We start from the raw sequence: 21917 nt of genomic DNA on the forward strand, positions 1-21917 counted from the left end.
CTTTCTGGCACCAGTTGATTTAAAAAAAAAATGGAGTACCCCTTTAAGATGGGGTTGAGGAAGGGGATGCCAAAGTCTGGGAAACAGCCTTTAGTCTATGGTCTACTTAAAGGGGTACTCAAGTGGAAAACATTTTTTTTTTTTTCAAATCAACTGGTTCCAGAAAGTTATACAGATTTGTAAATTACTTGTATAAAAAAATCTTTAAGGGGTACTCCAACCCTAAGACATCTTATCCCCTATACAAAGGATAGGGGTTAAGATGTCTGATAGCGGGGGTCCCGCTGCTTGGTATCCTCGCAATCTCTCATGCAGTGCCCACCTGTCTCAGCTTCATGCGGAGGGGATGGAGTTGTGACGTCACGATACTCCGGCCCCGTGGTAGTGAGGCTTCAGACACGGAGCCTCCATTGCTGTGTGCAGATGAGACAGGTGGGTGCTGCATGAGAGATTGTGCTCTTAAGATCTGCTCTTAATATCCTGCCCGCCGAAGTTGTAGTGATGCACTGATATCTGCAATAAAGTTCTCTGAATGGTGAGTGCTGGCTACTGTTGTTTTCTTACTTAGATATTAAAAAATCTTAACCCTCCCTGCCGTATGATCCATGGGAAGTTGAGTAGTTATTTTTCTGTCTGACCACAGTGCTCTCTGCTGACACCTCTGTCCATGTCAGAAACTGTCCAGAGAAGGAGCAAATCCCCATAGAAAACCTCTCCTCCTCCGGACAGTTCCTGACATGGACAGAGGTGTCAGCAGAGAGCACTATGGTCAGACTGCAAAGAACAACTCAACTCCCTCCGTAGCATACAGCAGCTGATAAGTACTGAAAGGATTAAGATTTTTTAATAGAAGTAAATTACAAATCTTTAAACTTCTACTGTATGAATCTATGCACTACATGCATTGTGTTTATATTATAGGGTCACTGAGGTTACTGATTTTGTTATTTGAGTCTACTGGATGGCCGTATTGTATAGATTATTCTGTATGACTAATTTTGGTGGCCGAGTTGTATGCACTACTCTATGTTGTTGTATTTACTGCATGGGCACTATTATTTTATGAGCACTACTGCATAGGTATTTTTATAGTAGAAAATATCTTCGAGGTGGCATCAACTTGAGTTCTTAGTGTAGATAATAAGAAATATCTGAGAATGCCCTGATCACGCACCTTTTTTACAGTTTCTTGATACACCCTCCTGTTTCTGAGATATGAGGGTTTATAGTATGTCTGACAATTCAAGGAATCAGCCAGATGGGCATGAATTTAATTTTAATAATAGGCGTGAGTATCAGGTGATGGGTGGGATTATACAGTCAGGGGGTGTGAATGCCATACATTGAGGGGCATGTATGCCTAATACAAACCTCTTCACTGTATAACCCCACCCATAATCTGATATCCACTCCCATTATTAAAATTAAAATTTTAATTAAATTTAAGTTTACGCCCATCTAACTATTAATTAAGTTGTCAGACAGAATATAAATCCACATATGGTGGGAACGAGAGGATCTAAACAGTGGCGACATTTATCAAAACCTGTCCAGAGGAAAAGCTGCTAAGTTGCCTATAGCAACCAATCAGATCGCTTCTTTCATTTCTGAAAAATGAAAGAAGCAATCTGATTGGTTGCTATGGGCAACTTTTCCTCTTGACAGGTGTTAATAAATCTACCCCTGTATGTTTAAAACGCTGGGTTCCTGCTGCGGGGGTCGGGATGTCACCTCATGCCCCCTTGTGACGTCGCTCCATGCCCCCTCCATTCATCATAGACACGCAGCAGGACCCCCACGATCAGACATCTCATCCCCTATCCTTTGGATAGTGGATAAAATGTCTAGGGGCGGAGTACCCCTTTAAGGACGTCAGGGCCGATTCTGCCTATAAGCAAAATAGGCAGCCACCTAGAGCGCCCGTTACTAGCCAGCCAGCATCCAAAGCAACTGCTCACCCGAAGCACCCGCCCAGCCAGCACCCCTGGGTACCATAATTATCTGCATAATTCTGCTGGAGGAGGCAGACAGGCAGGTCAGGTCCGTTCAGCATCCTGACATTGCGAGCCTCCATCCCCCTCCTCTCCTGTGCGATCATGTCTGTCTGCCTTGGAGGAGTACTTCTTTCAGCAGCGATGTGCTCCTCAGAGGCAGACAGGCATAATCGATGATGTCCTCTTTCTCATGTCATTACAACTCCGTCTCCTCCTCTCCGCCACCTCTCGGGCAATGATGGCACTACTGACAGCCGATGGGGTCTTGTGCGCGGTTTCTTACAGCATGTGTAAGTGCATAATTATGTATGTTTGTTACAGCGTGCCACCCCATTAGTATGGTAATTACATGAGTGGGTTTGTTACAGTGTGTCACCCCAGAAGAAAGGAGATTACATGAGAAGGAGGTTTGTTACAATGTGTCATCCCAGTAGTAAGGTAATTAATTACATGTGGAGGAGATTGTTACAGAGTGCCACCCCAGTAGTAAGGAGATTACATGAGAAGAAGGTTTGTTACAGTGTGTCACCCCAGTAGTAAGGAGATTACACGAGAAGAAGGTTTGTTACAGTGTGTCACCCCAGTAGTTAGGTAATTACATACGGAGTAGGTTTGTTATAGTGAGTCACACCAGTTGTAAAGAGATTACATAAAGAGTGGGTTTGTTACAGTGTGTCACCCGAGTAGTAAGCTAATTACATGAGGAGGTTTGTTACAGTGTATCGCCCTAGTAGTAAGGAAATTACATACGGAGCAGGTAATTACATGAGCAGGAGGGTTGTTACAGTGTGTTACCCCAATCTTAAGGAAGTTACATGAGGAGCGGGTTTGTTACAGTGTGTCATCCTAGTAGTAAGGTAATTACATGAAGAGGAGGTTTGCTACAGTGCCATCTAAGTAGTAAGGTGATTACATGATGAGTAGATTTGTTAGTGTGTTACCCCAGTAGTAAGGAGATTACACGGGAAGAAGGTTTGTTACAGTGTGTCACCCCAGTAGTAAGGTAATTACATACGGAGTAGGTTTGTTATAGTGAGTCACACCAGTTGTAAAGAGATTACATAAAGAGTGGGTTTGTTACAGTGTGTCACCCGAGTAGTAAGCTAATTACATGAGGAAGTTTGTTACAGTGTATCGCCCTAGTAGTAAGGTGATTACATGAGGAGGTTTGTTACAGTGTGTCACCTCAGTAGTAAGGAAATTACATACGGAGCAGGTAATTACATGAGCAGGAGGGTTGTTACAGTGTGTTACCCCAATAGTAAGGAGGTTACATGAGGAGCGGGTTTGTTACAGTGTGTCATCCCAGTAGTAAAATAATTACATGAAGAGGAGGTTTGCTACAGTGCCATCTAAGTAGTAAGGTGATTACATGATGAGTAGATTTGTTAGTGTGTTACCCCAGTAGTAAGGAGGGGTGTAAAAATTAGTTTTCGTCAAGGGTGTCAAAAATCCTTGCACCAGCCCTGAAGGATGTGACTGGGGTATAACTGCTGCTGGTGCATATGCCCTTGTGCTAGGGAAATAAACAGAATCTTTGGCATGGGTAAAACAAAGTCTAGTAAGAGTATAGGAAAGCTTGGGCACATGGGGGAGACTTATAAAAACCTGTCCAGAGGAAGAGTTGCCCATAGCAACCAATCAGATCGCTTCTTTCATTTTTGAAAAGGCCTCTGAGAAATGAAAGAAGCGATCTGATTGGTTGCTATGGGCAACTCAGCAACTTGACCTGGACAGGTTCTGATAAATCTCCCCCATGGACTTTTAGTTATGATTTAGTGAACACATTTCCTTGTTACCTACAGCAGCCAAGTAGAATTCAGCAACAAGAACACATTCTTTGGGATGGTTTGTAAGAAAAAGATTATACAACAATTGTACACTGTACATAACTCAGTCCCCAAAATGCTGTCTCCTCTGCCTGTCCTGTCATTCCGAAACTGTCTTCAGCATCACATGTCATACAGTTTGGGTCTCTATTTTCACAACTAACACAGTGCAGAGACATTTAGATAATCTCTTCCTTTGAGAATGAAAATAAATAAAATAAAAAAATACATCTGAAGGGTTTGGACTTTCCCTTAAATAACCGTTTCAGTGGGCAGCAAGCCAACACTCTTTTTCATCCCTGTCATTGGTATAGATAACAAGTCTTATCTGACTGGTAGAATATACTTGGAGTGGTGCTGCAGGAACACTCCGCAACAGGGCTTCTTATTCTGTTTTTATTCTGGGGCCACATAAAACAGGAGCAAACACAGACTGCGTGTGGAAGCACGGGGATTGTTTTGCCTGCCAGACACTCCCCCCGAAAAAAAAAAAAAAAAATATATATATATATATATATATATATATATATATATATATATATATATGAAAAATAATATATATGAAAAATAATAGCTCAGCACTTTTAATAGTGTTTACAATGATGTAAAACTGGCATGTTATCTTTATTCTGTAGGTCGGTAAGATTATGGCGAAACACATTTTATATACTTTTTTGTGTTTTTCTTCCTTTTTCACAACTTTTTACCTCAACTATGGGAGACATAATGAGAAAAAAAATCCATAAAATCACATTGTCTGATTTTTAAAGAATATATTTGCAAATAATGGTTGAAAATAAGTATTTGGTCAATAACCAAAGTTAATCTCAATACTTTGTTATATACCCTTTGTTGGCAATGACAGAGGTCAAACGTTTTCTGTAAGTCTTCATAAGGTTTTCACACACTGTTGCTGGTGTTTTAGCCCATTCCTCCATGCAGATCTCCTCTAGAGCAGTGATGTTTTGGGGCTGTTGTTTTCTATGGGGTTGAGATCTGGAGACTGGCTAGGCCACTGAGGACCTTGAAATGCTTCTTACGAAGCCCGGCCGGTGTGTTTCGGATCGGATCATTGTCATGCTGAAAGACCCAGCCACGTTTCATCTTCAATGTCCTTGCTGATGGAAGAAGGTTTTCACTCAAAATCTCATGATACATGGCCCCATTCATTCTTTCCTTTACACAGATCAGTCGTCTTGGTCCCTTTGCAGAAATACAGCCCCAAAGCATGATGTTTCCACCCTCATGCTTTACAGTAGGTATAGTGTTCTTTGGATGCAACTCAGCATTCTTTCTCCTCCAAACATGATGAGTTTAGTGTTTACCAAAAAGTCGCAATGTAACCCCATTTAGTGCAAATCAGCTCAGCTCCCCCCTTTGCAAGAACGAAGTGCACGGACAGCTGTGGAGCAACAGCAACTTGTAAGGACACGTAGAGAAATCCAGTACCAAACAGCATCATAAAATGTATGGTCACAAAAAACCAAAGCGTCACAGAATGCCATACATTTTATGATGCCATTTTAAGGGTTTAATAAACCACCTAAAGAGCAAGAACTGATTTGCTCTAGATTTCTCTACGTGTGACCACATTTACTTACTTTAGCTGAAATTCAGCATTATTCAAGAACAACATTTTTTACTGTGCGACCCATTTTTGCCATGTAGCCCTAACCTAATACTCTCACCTTGTTCTTTATACAATAATAATCCCCGCACACAGATAAACAGTGATCTTCTCAATATTACCTATCAGTAATAGGGCTATTACTATAAGGCTATGTTCACATGACGGAATGTCCACATGGAGAATTTGATATTCTGCAAACTGCGGGGCACCGGCATAAAATGCCAGCGCTACTACCGCACAGGAATGCGCCGTCTCATAGATGGCTATGCCAGATTGCAATTGGTAGATTTCAATTGATGGTGTAAAAAAACAAGCCCCATATGGGTCTGTATATGGAAAATTATATGAGTTATGGCAAAAGTCTAAATTAGGAAATGTATATATATAAATACCAGTCCTCAAGAACACTGGGGATATGTAGATATAAGTAGGAAAAGAGAGAGATAGTGAATCTATTACAATTTAATTTATTAATGTTAGTATAAAGATGAGTGGCCAATCACTCTGCAGGGCCCTTACAGAGATAAATTGGTAAAAATACAGATAAAAATATAAATAATAATTATAAAACAAAACAATAAAAATGCACCAATAATGTTCATTAAAGGGATTAGCAACGTGTCTCTTTGGTGCCAGTTGATATATTCAGAGATGTCCAATATTATATATGAAACTCACAGTTCTGTGTGGGAAAATCGCAGTTCAATATTGGAAAATCACAGTTCTATATAGGGAATTCACAGTTCAGTATTGAATGAACTCCTGTGAGGTCCAGTGATACAAATTACAATCGCAGTTGTAATAATAGTAGCAGTTGTAGCAATTGTAGCAGCAGTTGTTGTAGCAGCTTTGTAGCGATTTTGAAATACAAAGTGTCAGTGATGGCACCACTCACCCTCCTTTCCTGGTAGATAGCGATCTCGGCAGATAGCGATCTCAGCCGGCAGCAATACTCACGGGTAGCGATCTCAGTAGACCGCGGTGACCTGTGGATGATGCGAGCTGTCTGTAGTGCCGGTCTGGATGTCGCCTGGGTGAGTGGTTCTCCGGTGGGCTGTCGGTATCCTGGGCTGGCACGGAGAGGCGTCCGGCATGAAGATATCCAGGAACTTCGCCACCCGGGGCTGTGAGTGGAGTGCTGGGAGCAGCTGCGTGTCTGAATGATGCGCTAGCTGCGCACGTGTTGTGGTGGTCTCAAATCTGTGTACATCCAGCGGGCCTTTTCTTCAGTGACAATAATTACCTTATTGTCACTGAAGAAAAGGCCCGCAGGCCTTGAAACGCGTCTGACCTGTACAAGCACCTTACCATTCAAGTGTATATCACTTGCAAAGATACCATTTCTACATATTGTGATTAGCAACCGCTGGATGTACACGCATCATTCAGACACGCAGCTGCTCCCAGCACTCCACTTACAGCTCCGGGCAGTGAAGTTCCTAGATATCTTCAGGCCGGACGCCTCTCCGTGCCAGCCAAGGATACCGACAGCCCACCGGAGAACCACTCACCCAGGCGACATCCAGACCGGCACTACAGACAGCTCGTATCATCCACAGGTCACCGCGGTCTGCCGAGATCGCTACCCGTGAGTATTGCTGCCTGCCGAGATCGCTATCTGCCGAGATCGCTATCTACCAGGAAAGGAGGGTGAGTGGTGCTGTCACTGACACTTTGTATTTCAAAATCGCTACAAAGCTGCTACAACAACTGCTGCTACAATTGCTACAACTGCTACTATTATTACAACTGCGATTGTAATTTGTATCACTGGACCTCACAGGAGTTCATTCAATACTGAACTGTGAATTCCCTATATAGAACTGTGATTTTCCAATATTGAACTGCGATTTTCCCACACAGAACTGTGAGTTTCATATATAATATTGGACATCTCTGGATATATCAACTGCCACCAAAGAGACACGTTGCTAATCCCTTTAGTGAACATTATTGGTGCATTTTTATTTGTTTTGATTTATAATAATTATTTATATTTTTATCTGTATTTTTACCAATTTATCTCTGTAAGGGCCCTGCAGAGTGATTGGCCACTCATCTTTATACTAACATTAATAAATTAAATTGTAATAGATTCACTATCTCTCTCTTTTCCTACTTATATCTACATATCCCCAGTGTTCTTGAGGACTGGTATTTATATATATACATTTCCTATATTTGATTAGGCCTGATTGGGTGAGGGTAACACCTTTAACCTCGAACACTTACTTCTCTCCTATCTCTAAGTGAGCTACACATCCTACCATCTATTTTTTAAAAGTCTAAATTAGTTGTGTCCTCAAGGGATTAAAATCCTAAATCACCCCCCACAATATGCGTTAGTGGTTCCACACTGGGGAGGCAGTGATATATGTGCTGTAAATGAATATATAAATCTCCCCCACCCCCCCTCCATATTTTCCCCTATTCTTCTTTTTTATCCATTGCACAGTGCCCATACACGGCATAGACTTGCCATGTATCTTCCAAGACCTGTGATGACATCATCATTAGTCTTAGCCTATAGGAGTCATTCGCAGGTCCTAGCAGACTGTTTGTGGTGTCTTTAGGCCTCTCTGCAGCCCAGACAGCTTTAGGGCTATACTAACACTACTGTATTTTGCAGCGATTTTACAGGGATTTCGCAGAAATTGCAGCAAAATTTAGTAGTGTTAGTATTGCCCTAAAGCTTTTCAGGGGCCCTTTTGGATGGGGGCCCTGAGCAACTGCCTGGATTTTTTTCTGGTCTTTATATGTATAAAGTTTGAGCAATTTTCTATGGATATATATGTTTTAATTTGGTTACACATTTTGTTTGTTTACTCAATTTGCATATGGCGTCACGGGTTTGATCCCAGGAAGTATGTCAAATGGGGGTGTTCCCTTAACTGACTAAATGATATAAAATGGTGCATGGTAGTCAGTTGTGCTAAAACTAAGAACCGGACAGTTTCGAAACGTGTCGGCATTTCTACCTAGCTTTTACCCTTGGTTTTTCTATATAATTTGTAATCATGTATTAATGCATTTTTGAAATTTTAACATTTTTTCTTAGAGGAGCTGGAGTTTTTGGCAAAGAAATCTCAGTTTTTTGCACTTTTCCTCTTAGTATCTGTTCACAACAAGTATGCGGCTTGGATTGTCTCTCTTGCTCCTCGTTCCCTACGGATGTCTCTGATATCATCTATGTGGGTGTATGGTAGTGAGCTGTATTTTTTCTTCCTTTTTTGTTACTTTACCTATGCCACGGTTAGCTGCTCCTTTGGACACCAAGTAAGGGCGGTTCCATTATACTGTACTTAAAGATACTGTGTACTGTACAGGACCCTGAAGCTCCTGTCCTCTACATAGACAGTGATTTACAGCTTCCAGCAGATCTTTCTTACTTTTATATGAAAGGACTTGCTTTATCTGTATTACTTATCTATCAATTTTTCTTTAACCCTCACTTTTTACTATCTATGGATGACATTTTGGGGCTTCAGAACCATTTACCAGGTTTCCATAGAGTTATGGTCTCAACATACAATGGTTTCAACATACAATGGTCGTCCTGAAACCGATTAATATTGTAACTTGACACTGTATAGATAGCACTTTAATAGGAAATGGGCATTTGTTGTTAATACACCTTTATTTATTTTTTGTTTATTAAAAAAACAAAAAAACATTTCATATTTTGATATTTTTATACTAGTTTTTTATTTTTTATTTTTTTTAAAGGAATTTAAAGGGGTACTCCATTGGAAACATCTTATCCCCTCTCCAAAGGATAGGGGATAAGGTGTTAGATCTTGGGGGTCCCGCCACTGGGGACACCTGCGCTCTCCAGGCTGGCATCGGAAGCGTCCGGAGCATGGAAGCTTGCTGCGTCCGCGTTTATGACGTTATGTCACGCCCCCTCCATTCATGTCTATGGGAGAGGGCATGACAGCTTTTAAATAGCCATCATGCCTCCTCCTATAGATGTGAATGGAGGAGGCATGGTGGCTAGCATCGCCAATCATCGGGCACGGAGTGGAGTTCGCTCCATGTACCGAATGACAGGGGTTCCTTAGTGGAGATCGCCAGGGTCCCAGAGGTGGGACCACCCGCAATCTAACATCTGATCCCCTATCCTTTGGATAGGGGATAAGATGTTTTCAGTGGAGTACCCCTTTAAAGTGGAGTACCTCTCTGGTGGAAAACATTTTTTTTTTTTTTTTCAAATCAACTGGTGCCAGAAAGTTAAACAGATTTATTAATTACTTCTATTAAAAAATCTTAATCCTTTCAGTACTTACTGTATCAGCTGCAGTATGCTCCAGAGAAAGTCGAGTTGTTCTTTTCTGTTTGACCACAGTGCTCTCTGCTGACACCTCTGTCCATGTTAGGAACTGTCCAGAGTAGGAGCAAATCCCTATAGCAAACCTCTCCTGCTCCAGATAGTTCCTGACATGGACAGAGGTGTCAGCAGAGAGCACTGTGGTCTGACTGAAAAGAACTACAAAATTTCCTCTGGAGCATGCAGCAGCTGATAACTACTGGAAGGATTAAGATTTTTTTTTAATAGAAGTAATTTACAACTCTGTTTAACTTTCTGGCACCAGTTTATTTGAAGGAAAAAAAATGCTTTCCACTGGAGTACCCCTTTAAGTAATAAAATGCACAGAAGAGCTCTTGAATTCCTCAGATTCAGTAAACCTACATTTGTCTTGTAACCTTCAGTTTGACCTCTGCTGTAGCTATGAGTGTTAATTCTAAGTGCAATTACATTATGCCTCATGTGTACGCTGCCGATGGCACTGACTGCTCTACTACTCTCTATAGCCCATCTTAGCTTCATGCCGAGCACATAATGAGTATTCTAACTAGGCCCCTTACACTGCAATGTTAGTTCCCGTTCTTCTTTACATCAGGATCTCATTTTCTAATTAGGTCATTGACAATTCTAAAACATACATGCAACAAAGTATTAAAGGGGTACTCCGGCGCTAAGACATCTTATCCAACATCCAAAGGATTGGGGAATAAGATGCCTGATCGCGGGGGTCCTGCCGTTGCGGACCACCGCTATCTTTCATGCAGCACCCCGCTATCATCAGCCTCCGGAGCGAACATCGCTCCGGATCTGATGACTCACAATCACAGGGCCGGAGGCGGAGCCGTGATGTCACAATACACCAGAGTGATGTTCGCTCTGGAACTGATGATAGGGGGGTGCTGCATGAAAGATTGCTGGGGTCCCCAGTGGTGGTACCCCCGCGATCAGGCATCTTATCCCCTATCCTTTGAATAGGGGATAAGATGTCTTAGCGCCGGAGTACCCCTTTAACACATTGTGTATTTCGGAGATTTTATTTTTGTACTTTATATCAGTGGTCTCCAAACTGTGGCTCTCCAGATGTTGAAAAACTACAACTCCTAGCATGCCCAGTCATACTGTTTCCCCGGCAAAAAAGTCAATAAAGTTTAACCAGTAAGATAAATTAACCTCAAATGGTGGCATTAAAAAGTACAACCCCTCAAAAAACAAGTGGAAAAATAAAAATTATGGCACATGGAAGGTGGTGAGGGAAAAATAAAAAAAACTTGCTTGAGCATTAAAGAGGGAACTCCGGTACATTACATCTTATCCTGTGGAAAGGAGAGCAAGTGTCTTGCTCTCCGCATGCACAGAATGACCTCCGCACCATGACAGATTTCTGTCAACCACTGCACAAAGTGGTGTCTGTTACGCATCCTCCATTTATCTCTGTTGGAGAGCAAGGGATACACGAACGCTGTATCTTCGGCTCCCCCATAGAAATAAATGGAGGGGGCATGTTGACCACAGCTGACCAAGAGATGATTAAACACTCATTCCCTATCCTGTCTATAGGGGATAAAATGTAGTGCACTGGAGTTCCCCTTTAAGGCCCCAAAAGGCATTCAAGGGGAAAGGTTTAAGAAAGCTAAAACTTGATATGTTGCATTTATTGGTAGAAACAATGCATTTTAAGAAATTGCTCAGTACTCAACATAATTAAAAAGACAACCTTGATGTAAAAAATGGCCTGTAAATTCATTTTCTAATGAGTCGGCTCACATAGTTGCGTCAAGTATCTTTTCATTTGTTTTCAATGTCACCCAATACGTTCTAAGTAATAAGTTCCAAAGTAGTTACATAGTTACATAGTTACATAGTTAGTACGGTCGAAAAAAGACACATGTCCATCAAGTTCAACCAGGGAATCAAGGGGTAGGGGCGTGGCGCGACACTGGGGAAGGGATGAGACTTTATATTTCTTCATAAGCATTAATCTTATTTTGTTCCAGGAATGTATCTAATCCTGTTTTAAAGCTGTTAATTGTTCCTGCTGTGACCAGTTCCTGAGGTAGACCGTTCCATAAATTCACAGTCCTCACGGTAAAGAAGGCGTGTCGCCCCTTGAGACTAAACTTTTTTTTCTCCAGACGGAGGGAGTGCCCCCTCGTCCTTTGGGGGGGTTTAACCTGGAACAGTTTTTCTCCATATTTTTTGTATGGGCCATTAATATACTTATATACGTTTATCATATCCCCCCTTAAACGTCTCTTCTCAAGACTAAACAATTGTAACTCCTTTAATCGCTCCTCATAGCTAAGATGTTCCAAGCCCCATATTAGTTTAGTCGCGCGTCTCTGCACCCTTTCCAACTCCGCAGTGTCCCTTTTATGGACAGGTGACCAAAACTGAACAGCATATTCCAGGTGAGGCCGTACCAATGCTTTATAAAGGGGGAGTATTATGTCCCTGTCCCTTGAGTCCATGCCTCTTTTGATACATGACAATATCCTGCCGGCTTTGGAAGCAGCAGCCTGACATTGCATGCTATTCTGTAGTCTTTGATCTACAAGTACACCCAGATCCTTCTCTACCAGTGACTCTGCCAGTTTAATCCCCCCTAAGACATACGATGCATGCAGGTTATTAGTACCCAGATGCATAACTTTACATTTATCCACATTGAACCTCATTTGCCAAGTGGATGCCCAGACACTTAGTCTATCCAAGTCATCTTGTAACTTATGCACATCCTCTATAGACTGTACCGTGCTACAAAGCTTGGTGTCATCTGCAAAGATAGAAACAGAGCTGTTAATACCATCCTCTATATCATTGATAAATAAATTAAACAACAGCGGTCCCAGTACTGAACCTTGGGGTACACCACTAATAACCGGGGACCAATCAGAGTACGAATCATTGACCACCACTCTCTGGGTACGATCCATGAGCCAGTGTTCAATCCAGTTACAAACTAAAATTTCCAAACCCAAAGACCTTAACTTACCTGTCAGACGTCTATGAGGGACAGTATCAAATGCTTTAGCAAAATCCAGAAACACTATATCCACAGCCATTCCTCTGTCAAGGCTTCTACTCACCTCTTCATAAAAGCAAATTAGATTGGTTTGACAACTTCTATCCTTAGTAAACCCATGCTGGCTATCACTTATAATACAATTATCCCCTATGTATTCCTGTATGTAATCCCTTATAAGTCCTTCAAACAATTTACCCACAATGCACGTTAAACTTACCGGTCTATAGTTTCCTGGGGAAGACCTAGAGCCCTTTTTGAAGATTGGCACCACATTCGCCTTGCGCCAGTCCCTTGGCACAATACCAGACACCAGAGAATCTCTAAATATCATGAACAGGGGTACAGATATTACTGAACTTACCTCTCTAAGAACTCTTGGGTGTAGTCCATCCGGTCCTGGGGATTTGCTTACATTTATATCACTTAACTTACCTTGTACCATCTCTACATTAAGCCAGTTCAGTACATTACATGATGTGTTACCAGCACTGACCTGGCCAATGTCAGCTCCTTCTTCCATAGTGTATACAGAACTAAAGAACCCATTCAGTAGCTCCGCCTTCTCTTGATCGCCTGTGACAACCTCCCCATTATCATTATTAAGGGGTCCTACATGCTCTGTCCTTGGTTTTTTTGCATTTATATATCTAAAAAAATATTTAGGATTAGTTTTGCTTTCTTTGGCCACCTGTCTCTCATTTTGAATTTTTGCTGTTTTTATTACATTTTTACAGATTTTATTAAGCTCCTTGTACTGTTTAAATGTTATCGCTGACCCATCAGATTTGTATTTTTTGAAGGCTATTTTTTTGTTGTTTATTGCTCTTTTAACATCATTTGTCAGCCATGTAGGATTTAGTTTCAATCGTTTATATTTGTTCCCCTTTGGTATATATTTAGCTGTATAGTTATTTAGAGTTAATTTAAAGATGTCCCATTTACCTTCTGTATCAGTATTTGAGAACACCTCCCCCCAGTCTATGTCCTGTAGTGCAGCCCTCAGCCCAGGGAAATTTGCCTTTTTAAAGTTATATGTTTTTGCCTTCCCCGCCTGTCTTTGTTTTCTACATTTTAAGTCAAAAGTAACTATATTGTGGTCGCTATTACCAAGGTTTTCCCGCACAGTTACATTACCAACCAGCTCTGCGTTGTTGGAAATGATCAGATCCAACAAGGCATCACTTCTTGTTGGGTCCTCCACAAACTGGCCCATAAAATTATCCTGCAATAAATTTAGGAATTGTCGCCCCTTTGTAGTTTTAGCCAACCCCGGACCCCAATCTATATCTGGATAGTTAAAATCTCCCATTATTACCACTGTACCTGCCCGGGCGGCCCTCTCTATTTGTTTATGAAGCCGAACTTCTATCTCTTCAGTGATATTAGGGGGTCTGTAGATTACCCCAAATATTATTTTTTCAGTATTTCCCTCCTTTTGTAATTCTACCCACAATGATTCCACATCCTCAGAATCATCACACACTATGGCATCGTTCACACTGACTTTCATACCACTTCTTACATACAGACAGACTCCACCACCTTTTCTGTTCATTCTATCCTTGCGAAACAATGTAAACCCCTGCAGATTGACAGCCCAGTCATGCGAGGAGTCCAGCCATGTCTCAGTGACCCCAACTATATCAATATGTTCCTCCAGTATCAAGGCCTCAAGCTCCCCCATTTTATTTGCTAGGCTTCTGGCATTTGTGAACATACACTTTACATTTCCATCCTTTATGTTATTGGGGTTAATGGGATTCAAGGGTGTAAGTTTTATTTTCCTATGAAGCCTATTCCTATTAACTATTCTAACCCCTCCCTCCGCTCCACCCCCAGGTACATTTATAATTCCCACCTCTCTATCTACACTATCTTCCCCCTCTTTGCTGTAGGTTCCCTCCCCCCAAGTCCCTAGTTTAAACACTCCTCCACCCTTCTAGCCATCTTCTCCCCAAGCAAAGCTGCACCCTCCCCATTGAGGTGCAGCCCGTCCCTACGGTAGAGCCGGTAACCGACAGCGAAGTCAGCCCAGTTCTCCATGAACCCAAACCCTTCCTTCCTACACCAGCTTCTGAGCCACTTGTTTACCTCCCTGATCTCCCGCTGCCTCTCTGGTGCGGCTCGTGGTACTGGTAGTATTTCAGAAAAGACTACCTTGGAGGTCCTTGCCTTAAGCTTGCGGCCTAAGTCCCTGAAATCATTTTTAAGGACACTCCACCTACCTCTTACTTTGTCATTGGTGCCAATATGTACCATGACTGCTGGGTCCTCTCCAGCCCCGCCCAACAACCTGTCAACCCGATCCGCGATGTGCCGAACTCGTGCGCCAGGCAGACAGCACACTGTTCGGCGATCCCGGTCTTTGTGACAGATTGCCCTGTCTGTCCCCCTAATAATTGAGTCCCCCACCACTAGTACCTGTCTGGCCTGCCCTGTACTCCTCCCTCCCTCCTTACTGGAGCAGACACCCCCCTGGCGGTCAGAGGCGGTATCCTGCTGCAGTTCTGCTAGCTCTGTAATGGCATCCCCCTCATCTGCCAAGCGGGCAAACTTGTTGGGGTGTGCCAGTTCAGGACTAGCCTCCCTGACACTTTTTCCCCTACCCCTCTTTCTAACTGTAACCCAGCTAACTGCCTGACTGTCCTGCAACTCCGTCCCACTGTCCTCCCCCACCTCTATTCCCGAGAGTGCCTGCTCAGTGAGCAGGAGACTCCTCTCCATGTTGTTAATGCTTCTCATTGTTGCCAGTCGCCCCTCTAGATGCAGGATCTGGGCTTCCAAACGGACAACTAGCACACATCTCGCACAACAATATGCACCCTCAAACTGTTGTTCAAGGATTGCATACATTGAACAGGATGTACATTGGACTGCATTTTCCAACATGGAGGCCATCTAATTATGGGGATTTCACAAATGTATAGGAAAAAACAGACAGTCAAAATGACACTTAAAATTTTTTGTAGACCTTGTGGGTTCAAAAATGAAAACTCACAGCGATCTCAACCTCCTGCTTTCAAACTCCAGTTTTTGAAACTCCTCTTTCACGCCCCCTCTTACACAGCAACACTCAAAAAGAGCAAGCTCTCAATAAGAGTCCCAAGCTAAGATTTATACACCTGTGCCCAATCTACTCCTCCTCCCCCTAGAGGTGGAACAGAGAAAAAAAAAAAAAATGAAAAAGGGTGTTTAAACTCTAACAGTTATCCCACTATGTGCAAAAGAGAAAAACTTACCCAAAATAAGAATGTGGGCTATAGGCAGTCGCACCCACTCCACAGATTCACTCCGCACAACAGATAATCACAGTTTTTGAAACTCCTCTTTCACGCCCCCCTCTTACACAGCAACACTCAAAAAGAGCAAGCTCTCAATAAGAGTCCCAAGCTAAGATTTATACACCTGTGCCCAATCTACTCCTCCTCCCCCTAGAGGTGGAACAGAGAAAAAAAAAAAAAAAATGAAAAAGGGTGTTTAAACTCTAACAGTTATCCCACTATGTGCAAAAGAGAAAAACTTACCCAAAATAAGAATGTGGGCTATAGGCAGTCGCACCCACTCCACAGATTCACTCCGCACAACAGATAATCACAGTTTTTGAAACTCCTCTTTCACGCCCCCCTCTTACACAGCAACACTCAAAAAGAGCAAGCTCTCAATAAGAGTCCCAAGCTAAGATTTATACACCTGTGCCCAATCTACTCCTCCTCCCCCTAGAGGTGGAACAGAGAAAAAAAAAAAAAATGAAAAAGGGTGTTTAAACTCTAACAGTTATCCCACTATGTGCAAAAGAGAAAAACTTACCCAAAATAAGAATGTGGGCTATAGGCAGTCGCACCCACTCCACAGATTCACTCCGCACAACAGATAATCACAGTTTTTGAAACTCCTCTTTCACGCCCCCTCTTACACAGCAACACTCAAAAAGAGCAAGCAATACGTTCCTCTATATTACTGTCCAACTTATATATATATATATATATAAAGAGTTGTGAAAACAATGGAGGTCATAATGTATTCCATACAAGGGATGGTCCACGTTTACAGTAGGTGATTTAACCCTTGAACCCATTTAAGTGATACACATGCCCTCTGTCACTCAAATGCCTGGGCGCTATCCACTCTAGTCCATTGGTGAATCTGTAGTGCTTTCCTGAATGCATATCTTGTATTCTGCATCACAAGAGCGTGCGGTCTGTGTGATCCAGGACATGTATGTGTGTAGGAAAGTAGAAGAGAGGACACAAGGTGAATACCCATATATGCAGCTTGGTTTTGTCAGTTGCCCTTCACTGTTTTTTTTTGTAAATATGTTACGTGACATACCTTTATAAACAGGCCTACATAAAAGGAGTCAGGGAATAACTAAATAAATGGTAAAGAATAACATATAATTTATGTGTTTTTATAGGAAAAAGATGGAAGATCCATGTCCTTTCCTGCCAGAAGTTTTTCATCCGCCAGTTCCCAACCATTTGGTTCTCCACTGTCTCCGACACTTTTTGAGCCTGCACCTGGTTACATTGGCAAATCAGCATCAACACCTGAAACACCTGGCAAGAGGTTAACTCCATGGGAAGCAGCAGCTAAATCTCCATTGGGGTTTGTGGATGATGCATTCTTGCATGAATCAATATCTGCCAATGTAGTGTCTGCTGCACGTCGAAAGACTCTACCAGAACCTCCAGCAGCCTGGAAGTCCTCCTCCACTCTGCCCTCTACTAATAGTGCAAATGTCTATAGGAGTAGACCTAGTATTTCCACCTTACCAAAGAATGTAGTGTCAGCACCTTCTCTGCAATGTGGTTATCAGCTCAGGTATTCCTGTCCCAGCTCCCATTCTATGACAAATGCAGGTTCTCTACCATTGGAAACCAGGTCAGAATATTGCATGTCTACAGGGCGTAATCCAAACTTTAATCCTTATCCTAGGGCATGGAGAAGCTGAGTATCATGTATATTTATTCAGTTATGCCAATCGCTCACAATTTGGTAGTCCAATGTTTTGGACTCAAGTGGGCAATAGTCAATTGGTGAGAACCAGGAGTACACATGAAACTATCACTCAGTCTTCTTGGCATCACGTCATATTTTGTAAAAACGCTTTGTAAGGCTTTTATACAGTGTTCATACATTCAGCATCTACTGCCAGATCACCATAAAGGATTCCCAAACCACCATAAAAACTGGTGCACCTAATAAACAAAGGCAAAACACACCAGCCTATATGCACTTAACAGTCCTGTGTTAGTTCTCAGACAGCTTGCTCCACCATACAAACATTTTTTAAAGCTATTCCTGCAAGCCTTGGGAGCATAACTGCAATAAGCGTTACCTAAAATATTATTCTCCATATCTGGTGTAATCTTTGTAATCATATGCCCCAGAATAGCATTAAGTAGTATACAACATGGAGGACATTTACTACCTGCGTCGTTTTCATACACAGCACTTATAAGATGTTCCACTCTTTGTCATTTGGCTGAATTTAGTAAGAGCGCCCCCCCCCCCCCCCAACCCCAGATTCCCTTTAACCAGAAAAATATCCACTCTGATTGGTTGAATCATAGAGCTGTTGTCTATGTCGGGTATGGTTTCAAGTTACAATGGTTCAGAAAAGACCATTGAATGGTAAAAATATTGTAACCCGAGATCATTGTAAGTTGAGGGATCACTGTTCAAGAAAATCGTAAATCTGTACATATAGAATTGGCATTTATCATAATACATGTCAAACTCATGTATTGTTTCATTTTATTGAATACTGGAGCCGATTGACCTGTTATATATGTATGACATATTAATGTCATACATATATAGCCTCATGGCAGTCTAAAGAGTGGTGTTTTTCAACTTGAAAATGCCTTTCCTTGAAACGGTTTAGAACTTTGTCCATAGAAGCTGGTAAATATTTAGCAGCTGTTAGCAATGGCTGCCTGTGATACAGTATTTCTATCAACTAAGAAAGGAATTTATCCTAGTCTGGGATTAAAGGGTATTCCTCTTTGTGCTACCTGATAAGTCTTGCCGGCTGTTTGGACATAAAACCATATAATACAGAAAGTAACAAGTTATTCAGTACCAGCATTAACACCTAGAAGGCAATGTCAAGTTCATTTAACCCTTTTAACACTCAGTTACAGATATATGTTTAAAAAAACACACATATTTTTATTATTATTCATTATGCAGCTAGTCAGCCAACATATGTATTTCAGGGATTGATAGCAGTTTGGAAAGAGAATGCAGTTTGAAATTTCAAAGTCAAGATGGTGGTTGATGAAAAGCCCTGCTACAGTAATGATATATATGGATATGCAGCAGAGCTGGGATGCAACAAATGGCACTGCAGGAATATGTGACATTGAGTGTGCCTTATATAAGGGAAAAAATATCCTGAAATAGTTATTTTATAGTCATGTTAAGGATGTATGAAGAGAGCTCAGGGGCTAAGACCCCTGCAAACCCTGCTGCTGGTGGCTGATAGCAGTTGACAGCTGTCAGTGAGTCAGGCAATAGTGATCATGACACCTAGGTGATTAGAAGCTGCATGCCAACCACTTCCAGCATTGGCCCCTGTGACTCAATCTGCAGACTGTATAATATAATATTATTAATCCTGAAAGGTGAGCACTGCAAACCAAAAAAACATCCAATGCCAGAATTGCATCCCACTTCCCAGAAAACATGGAATAAAAAACAAAATCATGAAGTGATCTGTAACACAGAAAGAAACTACAGCTTGCCCCACGAAAAAATTAGCTCTCAAAGCTTTGAAGATGAAAAAAGTTGTAGAGGTCAAAATATATTTCTAAACTAGTAAAACTACATATATATATATATATATATATATATATATATATATATATATATATATATTGTGTTTTGTACTGATTCGCAGTCTTGTCAATTTTATGATACCGTGCAAAAACTATTGCAGACATTTTTATTTTCAATTTTATTTGTTTTACATTACATTGTATGGTTAAATAAGGGATACCTTTAACAAGTATATTTGGTCCAAAACAAGCCCTCATAAGGCTTTGTTGATTAAAAAAAAGGGTTATGGCTCTTAAGAGGCAAGTAGTAAAATCAAGAGAAAATTGTCTGTGTCCCTGAGGGTTAAGCAAGATTCTTAAAGGGGTATTCTGGGGAACTAAACCCATAGCCAAAACTATTTAATTGTCTAAATATAATTCATTAACTATATAGAACAGTTTCCCAACTTTCGTTGTTACTTACATGCATGAAGTGAGGGAATGACATTATCCGGCTATCCACTCTGTCTCTGTCCAAAGCCCTCTCGGAAAGCAGCCCTTATCCTCCTAAGAGACACAGGCCATGTGGTTTCTGCCCTGCACTAATGAGGCATGCTCACTTTAGTGATTAGAACTATGGGGTGTTTGCAGCCTTAGCCAATCAGATAGTGAACCTCTCTCTGCTGCTCAGAGCAGGAGGATGTGGTCTGCTCTCAGAGAGTGAGTTGGTTGGCAGAGCAGAGCTGCGATGATTGCTGGGAGATGTAGACAAGGGGAGGGAAGGATGGAGAGAATATCAAGCAGCCATAAAAGACAACAGGGGCCACAGAAGCCATGCATATCAGGCAGGATGGTGTACATGGAACATATCCTGGTAGTGTGGTGGCTTTGGACCTTATATGAAAAGTCCTTTACCCAATGACTTTAAAGGGGTTATCTGTTTTGGACAAACCATTTTATTTAATAGCGCCCCCAATGAAAAGCTGGTCTCAGGTTGTTTTACTTCTGGTGTCTTTTGGGGAATCTTGTAGTGAGTGTTTAATTTCCTTGCAGTGCCTTACATAATGTTATTTTGAGTAATGGGGTGCTGTGTAATGCTAGGTCCTCCAGTGTAAGAGACACACTTTAAAATTGCTATTTCTTACCTGGGAATAATAATTCTAATAAAGGGGGAATTTCCAGATTTGTAAGTAATCCTCTTTCTAGACGTTGCCCAGCACTGCTTCACAGAAAATAAAAGGAGCAATGGGTGTGCGAGCTGCACAATGAGTTCTATCTATTGTGGAGGATATTTCTCCGCCATCCTGGTGATCAGTGGGCATCCCACCAGTCGGACCCCCACTAATCACCTAATTATCCCCTATCCTATAGATAGGGGATAACTTTCAACCATGGGAATACCCATTTAAGCAAGGAGAAGTATTTTTTACTATTCATTAAAGCAATTGCTATTTGCAGGTAAGCTTTTTTTTTCTGGAAATTATCAATGATGGTCTAAAGCAGTGTTTCCCAACCAGGGTGCCTCTAGCTGTTGCAAAACTACAACTCCCAGCTGGGAGTTGTAGTTTTGCATCAGCTGAAGGTATTCTGGCTGGGAAACACTGGTTTAATGTGTTACTATCACTTATTACTTAGCCCTATTGATCACTTATCACTGACCCCTACCCATCAGAAGAACAAGCGGGGTAAAGCTCTTGGCAGTGCACCTCTCTCACGTTCTCTGTTCTCTCTCTCTTTCCTGCATGAGATGTGCTCCATAGATTTTCTATATCTAATTTGTCTCCTGCAGTGACGAAACATCATGGAAACAAGTGCTTAGCTGAGTGCTGCTCCCACTCATTCTTTTCAATCAGTGGGGATCTGAGCACCCGGACCCCTACCAATCAAAATTTTTGTCACTATGACATGTTAAAAAAATTTTTTTATTTTTTTTTAATAAAGGATAGTAACACTTTAAGCTGGCATAAGAAGGTTTCAGTAAGAGTTTCTAGGACAGTAGTTTCCATTGTCTACATAAAGGCATACCATACACAGGTGTTAAGCCCATGAGCACTGCCCGATTGCCCAGCTTCTCGATCTACCCACCATCTCAGTTTAGTTAAATCCAGCACTAAGAACAACACTTTCCCATACTGCAACCGCAATGAGAACAGGTTTATGTGATGGACAGCATAAGGGCATATAAGAAAGAAAAAGAAAAATGGAAGAATAATTATTGAATGCATGTGATTTAGAAGACAAAATGAGAAAGTGAGAGTAGAGTGAGATATTAATGAGGCATGCTCACTTTAGTGATTAGAACTATGGGGTGTTTGCAGCCTTAGCCAATCAGATAGTGAACCTCTCTCTGCTGCTCAGAGCAGGAGGATGTG

General features: G+C 41.7%; 1 protein-coding gene across 6 annotated transcripts in view; it reads left to right on the forward strand.

The window, feature by feature from the left end:
• SYNPO2 (synaptopodin 2) overlaps positions 1-21917 on the forward strand; it is a 330432-nt gene that overhangs the window by 292281 nt on the left and 16234 nt on the right. For 5 of the 6 annotated variants that reach the window (XM_056565722.1, XM_056565731.1, XM_056565754.1 and 2 more), the window contains one exon: positions 17199-18247. In XM_056565722.1, the coding sequence (XP_056421697.1) occupies positions 17199-17735 (537 nt within the window). In that variant the 3' untranslated portion in view covers positions 17736-18247. Of the gene's footprint in view, positions 1-17198; positions 18248-21917 lie in introns of those variants that run through there. The other variant, XM_056565740.1, reaches the window with a different exon arrangement.

This window comes from Hyla sarda, chromosome 1 (genome assembly GCF_029499605.1).
Source record: "Hyla sarda isolate aHylSar1 chromosome 1, aHylSar1.hap1, whole genome shotgun sequence".
Taxonomy (NCBI): Eukaryota; Metazoa; Chordata; class Amphibia; order Anura; family Hylidae; genus Hyla; species Hyla sarda.